Source organism: Taurulus bubalis (genome assembly GCF_910589615.1).
Source record: "Taurulus bubalis genome assembly, chromosome: 1".
Taxonomy (NCBI): domain Eukaryota; kingdom Metazoa; phylum Chordata; class Actinopteri; order Perciformes; family Cottidae; genus Taurulus; species Taurulus bubalis.
Genome location: NC_136589.1, coordinates 43,292,951 through 43,300,183, shown reverse-complemented (window position 1 = coordinate 43,300,183; position 7,233 = coordinate 43,292,951). Strand labels below are relative to the sequence as shown.

Here is a 7,233-nt window from a genome sequence, read left to right as displayed (position 1 = left end):
GGTCACGACTTCTTTCTGACTAGTGGAAAGAAAACATTCAAAATACATTTATTTTAAGTAATGGTCATTTTAAGTGGTGAAGTTTCATGGTGATGTCCATCACCCCACCTGTAGAGACTTCAGAATGTGTTTAATGTAACTAAACATCTCTTTAAAGAGGTTTGTTCACAACACATTCATAACCTCATTTATACACATGTATTAATAAAAACATGGAGGAAATATATGCATTGTTATGTCTGCTGACAGTATTTTCTGGTTCATGGAGAGACATAAAGTCCTTCTATGAAAACCCTTCACTCTAATATGTCAACAAAATCAAACTTTCAATGTTCTTGAAATGTATGAAAAACAATCTACATATTTAATAATGCATCATTTGCATATTTAAAACGGAAGAATTGCCACGCAAAAACCAAACCGCTTATTTCTTTCCTGATATCTGAAAGATGGTACAATACTTTTTGTTTCCGCTACAGCAGCATTTATACCTACAGGTAAGCAATGCACTACATATATATATATATATATATATATATATATATATATATATATATATATATATATATATATATATATATATATATATATATATATATATATATATATATATACAACAATAATAGTATTAAATTCATCAACTAACAAAAAAAAACAGTGCAAATATGTAGATAGATATCAACTTTATTCATCCAAGGGGAAATGAGTTGTGGAAGTATACACTTGAAAAAATGAAAAAAGAAAAAAAATGAAAAGCATGTATGTCAAGTGTATATTAAGTGTAAATGTAGCCACACAAACAAAGTAGCTGTTAGATGTTAAAGTTGTAACATCTATCTATTAACTCTATACGCTCCACGGTTGGACGGCAGGAGGAGCGCGAGGGACGGGAGGAGGAGGAGGAGGAGGAAGAGGAGGAGGAGTGGGAGGAGCCTCGTGCTCCCTGCGCACCGGGCTGCTGGCTGACTGAGTGTCTCCAAAGTTTGAGCCTCCCTCTCGGTTCGCTCTCTCCCGTTGCGCGTTCGCGTGTTGCCCAACAAGCGGACCACCGACCCGAGGACTAGCGAAGGGGGACCGGGATCAGGAGGCCGGGCTCCTGGAGGAGAAGACCCCCAAAGTGTCTCTTTTCTTTTCTTCTTCTTCCTCCTCTGCCGGAGCAGCCAGCCCATGAAACAAAGAGTGCAGCCGCTGCTGGAGCTCCACGCTGACGGAACCGCGGTGCTCCATCCCGCCCCGGCGCTCTGGAGGGTCAGCATGGACCACTGAGCCCGCAGGACCCGGGTCCCTGTCCTCCGTGCGCCGGACTCCCGCTAGCGACACACGAGCGTGACTGAGCGGACAAGTAAAGGATTAAAACTACCAGGGCCATGGACAACTTCTTCACCGAGGTAAGAGCGCTCTCTCCCCGCAGCGCGTCAGACCCTCTGCCGCTTCACGTCCTTTTACTTTTACTCATAATAAACTCTCTGCTGCTTCACATCCTTTTACTTTTACTCATAATAAACTCTCTGCTGCTTCACATCCTTTTACTCTTACTCATAATAAACTCTCAGCCTCTTCATGTCCTTTTACTTTACTCGTAATAAACTCTCTGTCGCTTCACGTCATTTTACTTTAATCCTCATAATAAACTCTCTGACGCTTCACATCCTTTTACTTTACTCCTCATAATAAACTCTCTGATGCTTCACATCCTTTTACTCCTCATAATAAACTCTCTGACGCTTCACATCCTTTTACTCCTCATAATAAACTCTCTGATGCTTCACATCCGTTTACTTTTACTCATAATAAACTCTCTGCCGCTTCATGTCCTTTCACTTTTACTCATAATAAACTCTCTGCGCTTCATGTCCTTTCACTTTTACTCATAATAAACTCTCTGCTGCTTCACATCCTTTTACTTTACTCCTCATAATAAACTCTCTGCTGCTTCACATCCTTTTACTTTACTCCTCATAATAAACTCTCTGCCGCTTCACTTCCTTTCACCTTTACTCCTAGTATGTTTATTAATATGAGGACACGACTGAGATACTAGAATATGGACATGTGGCCAACGTGAACTCACCACTATGACTTCCTGAATATGAATATCTTACTGGTATCATACTGGTTTATGGGAGCAAAGGTGTCATAAAGTGCTTTAAATGAGCCCTGAACTCAACACACACACACACACACACACACACACACACACACACACACACACACACACACACACACACACACTCTCGAGGGCCGTGCTGGTCAGACTGGAGGCTGGATCTGTTCCCAGTGGGTCTGTGGTATTTCCGCACCTCTTTTCCAGTTTCCTCCAAGAAAACAAGAGAAAAGCAAAGTTGTGACTAGCAGTCAGGTCTCTCTTATTGAGCAATGAAGGACAGCTTGCTGTGTTTGAGTTTCTCTGTTCTTCTGTTTGATCCATTAAAGGCAGAAACAAACGCGCTGCATCTATGTCTCCTCTGCTGGAGGACATGTGTTTATCTCCCTGAAGCTAATGCTAAGCTAACGCTGAGCATTTTCACTGGTTTCTTTCTTTCATTCTTTCAATCATTTTATTTTAAGTTTTTACAAGTTACACATTACCTCACATTACTAGACAACAACAAATAAGTAAAATAAATATTAAATAATACATAACAACCAACTATACGTACAATCAGACAAGGACAGATAAACACGGACATAAATCATCATCCTCCATATTGAACTATAACAATTGTATTTATCTCATTCTTACCACCATTTTATTTTCAGTTCATACAGGCCACAGTGGAGGAAAGATTATATACAACACGCTTCACTGGTTTCTGATGTTTTATGCTGTTTTATTAAAGTTGATATCTTTAAAAAAAAAAAGCAAGCTGTGATTCGTAGTTTGACTTCTTCTTATTAACAAAAAAACTACTAAAATCATCATAATTGGATCTCCCAGGAAACATCCTGTAGTCTCATATCCTCCACCAGCTTGTTACAGATTTATTAAATAGTTATGAGTTATGAAATGCTGCGTGGGTCTGACAAGTCAACAGGTGTGTTTGCGTCATCGCGCCCACGCCTCTGGAGCGACAGCTACACCTGACTCACCGCTCCTGAGTCGGTGGTTTTTCCACTTTTTTTTTTTTAAATCTGGGGACTCAAACCTTTCGGTTGCAACAATATTGTTTTTAATGCTATGTTTTGAGATGTGTTGCTTCTATGACATGATTAGTGGAAATGAATGCAAACATTGCACACTTTTTTTTGAAGATAATTCCTCTATGCATATCACTTTTTTTTTCAGAAAACTTGTAATACCAAAAAGGATTCCCTTAATTCGCTCACATTTCTTTCCCCTCGTGTCACCTGGAGCTGGACAGGAAGTCAGATCTTCTCCGCAGGTGTAACGGTTGAATCAGAAGAAGAAGGAAAAACCTGCTTCCTGGTTGAAAGATTTCCTGTGTTCTCATTGGTTGCATTTAAAAAAGTAATAATCTAGCCAGGTTTTTTTTCTTTCTTTCTGCGCTATGAGAGGGGCCAAAGGTCACAAGACTCATGAGCTCACCGGGTGCTGGTGAGAGAGTTCAGGCCGAGTAAAACAAACACTCCCAGGTTTAAGGCTTCTCTCTCTCTCTCTCTCTCTCTCTCTCTCTCTCTCTCTCTCTCTCTCTCTCTCTCTCTCTCTCTCTCTCTCTCTGCACAATAGTCTCAAATATCGGCCTGGCTGTTTTTATATCTGCCGGCTGATCGCGGCAGAAACAAAGGGCCCAGTCTTTAAGGGAAAAGGGCATTTGACAAGGAGGCAAACCAGCTTCCAGCCGGAGGTTTGAGCGCAGAGGAATCTGAGCCGGGGAAAGGAAACCGGAGTGTTTCATATTTCTGCCGGAGACGGTTAAGACGAAGGAGCAGATTACTGGTTTACTCCCTCGGTAAAAAACACTTCTCATCACATGTGCAAACTCAGACCCACAAAGCATGATGGGTACGTCTTGGTGTTCCTTCTCTCTCAATACCGGGCTGCAGCCAGAACAGTCACAACTATGGAGAGACCGCCTGGTCACTTTCTGAGCGACATGAATCGTTTTTTCCCGTTCAATCTTGATCCCTCGATGTCCTGGTTTCAGTTCAGAGGAAAAGTTGCCCGACTTAGAGACAAGACCTCATTCAACGTGTGGAGGGTTTCAGATTGAAGCTGCTGAGAGTTCAGCCGAGTTTCACGGCATTTTGTGAAGGCGTCACGAAATGCCATCTATTGCTTCCTTGTTCAGGGAATGGTCTGTTTTTTTTTCTTCATGTAAAAAATAATGCCAATGGAAAGTTAATAACATCTTTATTAATGGTGGAGACACAAATTCATTGTATCCACGTCACGAAGCAACAGTCAGAACAAGTGAAGTAGTTTATAACATCCAAAAAGATGACTATTGGTGGGCGGGAGGAGTGTTTGACACCTCGTTGTGGTTTTATGGTGGTGGTTTCCCAAACTGTTCGAGGCGGTTTTCCTAAACTTCACTCTTCATTGTTTTGTTGTCTAAACCTAACTGTTGGTGTTGTTGCCTCAAGCTAACTGTTGGTGTTGTTGCCTAAAGCTAGCTGTTGGTGTTGTTGCCTCAACCTAACTGTTGGTGTTGTTGCCTCAAGCTAACTGTTGGTGTTGTTGCCTCAAGCTAACTGTTGGTGTTGTTGCCTCAAGCTAACTGTTGGTGTTGTTGCCTCAAGCTAACTGTTGGTGTTGTTGCCTCAAGCTAACTGTTGGTGTTGTTGCCTCAAGCTAACTGTTGGTGTTGTTGCCTCAAGCTAACTGTTGGTGTTGTTGCCTCAAGCTAACTGTTGGTGTTGTTGCCTCAAGCTAACTGTTGGTGTTGTTGCCTCAACCTAACTGTTGGTGTTGTTGCCTCAACCTAACTGTTGGTGTTGTTGCCTCAACCTAACTGTTGGTGTTGTTGCCTCAACCTAACTGTTGGTGTTGTTGCCTCAACCTAACTGTTGGTGTTGTTGCCTCAACCTAACTGTTGGTGTTGTTGCCTCAACCTAACTGTTGGTGTTGTTGCCTCAAGCTAACTGTTGGTGTTGTTGCCTCAAGCTAACTGTTGGTGTTGTTGCCTCAAGCTAACTGTTGGTGTTGTTGCCTCAAGCTAACTGTTGGTGTTGTTGCCTCAAGCTAACTGTTGGTGTTGTTGCCTCAAGCTAACTGTTGGTGTTGTTGCCTCAAGCTAACTGTTGGTGTTGTTGCCTCAAGCTAACTGTTGGTGTTGTTGCCTCAAGCTAACTGTTGGTGTTGTTGCCTCAAGCTAACTGTTGGTGTTGTTGCCTCAAGCTAACTGTTGGTGTTGTTGCCTCAAGCTAACTGTTGGTGTTGTTGCCTCAAGCTAACTGTTGGTGTTGTTGCCTCAAGCTAACTGTTGGTGGTGTTGCCTCAAGCTAACTGTTGGTGTTGTTGCCTCAAGCTAACTTCTGTTTTGAACGTAAAGTCGGTCTCAAGCGTAAAGAAACACACACTCCGTCTCCCCATACATGAAACCAAGAGGTTGCATTCCGTGACTATTTCACAAGCTGCCGTGAGACTGTTGGAAAGTCGGGTCGCCACATAACATACGTGCTGAAGAAATGCCATCGATCCGCTTCAGTTCAGTTCAGCTCTGAATGCCGTCTCAATGCCACTTCCACCTCTTTATATTGAACATTGGCACATATTGTTACCGAGTTGTGTCACGGCCGCCCTTTAAGAAGCATCAGTGGTTCTGCATGTTACCAATGAAGAGTGGAAAAACCTCCTGAATTGCATCTTGAAACACTGCAGTTGGGGGAGGCAGGACGAGGCAGGTTTGGTTCAGGTTGAGCAGACTGTCGCCCTGGAGGCTGCAGAAGGATCCTGTGGGGGCCTCTGATTGGCCGATATCCAGGGTTGTCATATCCAATGAGCGGGCAGCATGGGATCAGTTAGTGTGTGTGTGTGTGTGTTGACACAGTGAAGTCAGACGGTTTGTTTTTATTTGAACTGCTGGGCGGGTGCGAGGTACAGGCCTCACCTGTCCACCAATCAGAGAGAGCGCTGGTCTCAGGTGTGGGTTTAAGGTGTTAGTCAAGGTAAATAAATGCAGCAGCACAGATGGAACACAAGAGGAACCGCAGGCCTGAGATCAGTCAGGCTCCGGAAACACTGGAGCTAAATATGCATATGTTTTTTTTAATGCTCGATGCCTAAAAGGCTTAATTTTGAAAAAGCCAATAAAATCATATTTTCCCACGTTGTGCATGAAACTCGCATGACGACACATGTTGCTCCGGCAAAGCGTTAAAATAGTTTATTATCTGCCCGATCCCCCGTTAACGGTTTTCTCGCACCTAACTTTAACTGCTGAACTACTGCTTAACTACGTTAACTAGAATGACCGTCGTACGTGAACGCAACGTCAGCGGCTGGTTCCAAACCCTAAAACAAAGCTCCGCCTCTTTCTCCGCGTCACGTCGTGCTTATTGTCAGGCTTCTTACAGTCACGGCAAATCTGTAAAAGTTTAAATTGTTATTTCCAGGCCTGGAAAAATCCTGGAAAAAAATGAAATCCCAAGTGTAAAAGTCATGTAAATGTGTAATATTCATGTGTTCATGTCGTTCATTTACGCTGAGTTTGAATTAATAAATATGCTTTTAAAAGAAAGACGCTCAAAATATAAGCAGGCATACATACAGGCATCTATATAAATGTTTATTCTTTTAATCAAACTATTGTCTCTCATTCATTTGTGTCATTTAAGGTTTACTGTATGCTTTGTATTCTCATTGTTAGTTTAAATACTACATTTTCTCACTTTTTCATGTTAAAACCTAGATTTCACAAAATGTTTGGTTATGGAAATTTGGTTTAAAGTCATGGAAAAGTCATGAAATCCATTGGTCACAATGTGTATGAACCCTGTTCTGTTTACCGACAGCACTCCAAACTAAAGGAGATTATTCCTTGTTTTAAAAAACGACTCCTGTGACCGTTTTGACCGCCGCTTTAAAGCCGCGATGCCGCTTCACTTTCTCCCAGTGGGTCGTCCCAGTCGGTCTGAAATCTCTCCCTTGATGTTTGTATTTCTGTTTAAAGTGTTCTCTGGGAGACGAACCATCAGCAAGCGTGAAGCGTTGCGGCGCTCTGAGCTCGTTTCTCTGAAGAAAGAAAGGTTTCTCTGCATTTCTCATCAAAACCAATAAAAGGCGACGGCACCAATCACGGACGTTAATCAGCTTTAAAAGGCTCCATGTTT

General features: G+C 42.4%; 1 protein-coding gene across 2 annotated transcripts in view; it reads left to right on the top strand.

Annotated features, from left to right (window-relative positions):
- Positions 1–1,367: 1,367 nt before the first annotated feature.
- Positions 1,368–7,233, top strand: part of myo10 (myosin X) — a gene marked incomplete at its 5' end in the record, with an annotated part of 97,231 nt that continues 91,365 nt past the window's right edge. For both annotated transcript variants that reach the window (XM_079220681.1, XM_079220682.1), the window contains one exon: positions 1,368–1,388. In XM_079220681.1, coding sequence (XP_079076807.1) covers positions 1,368–1,388 — 21 coding nt within the window. The remainder of the gene's footprint in view (positions 1,389–7,233) is intronic.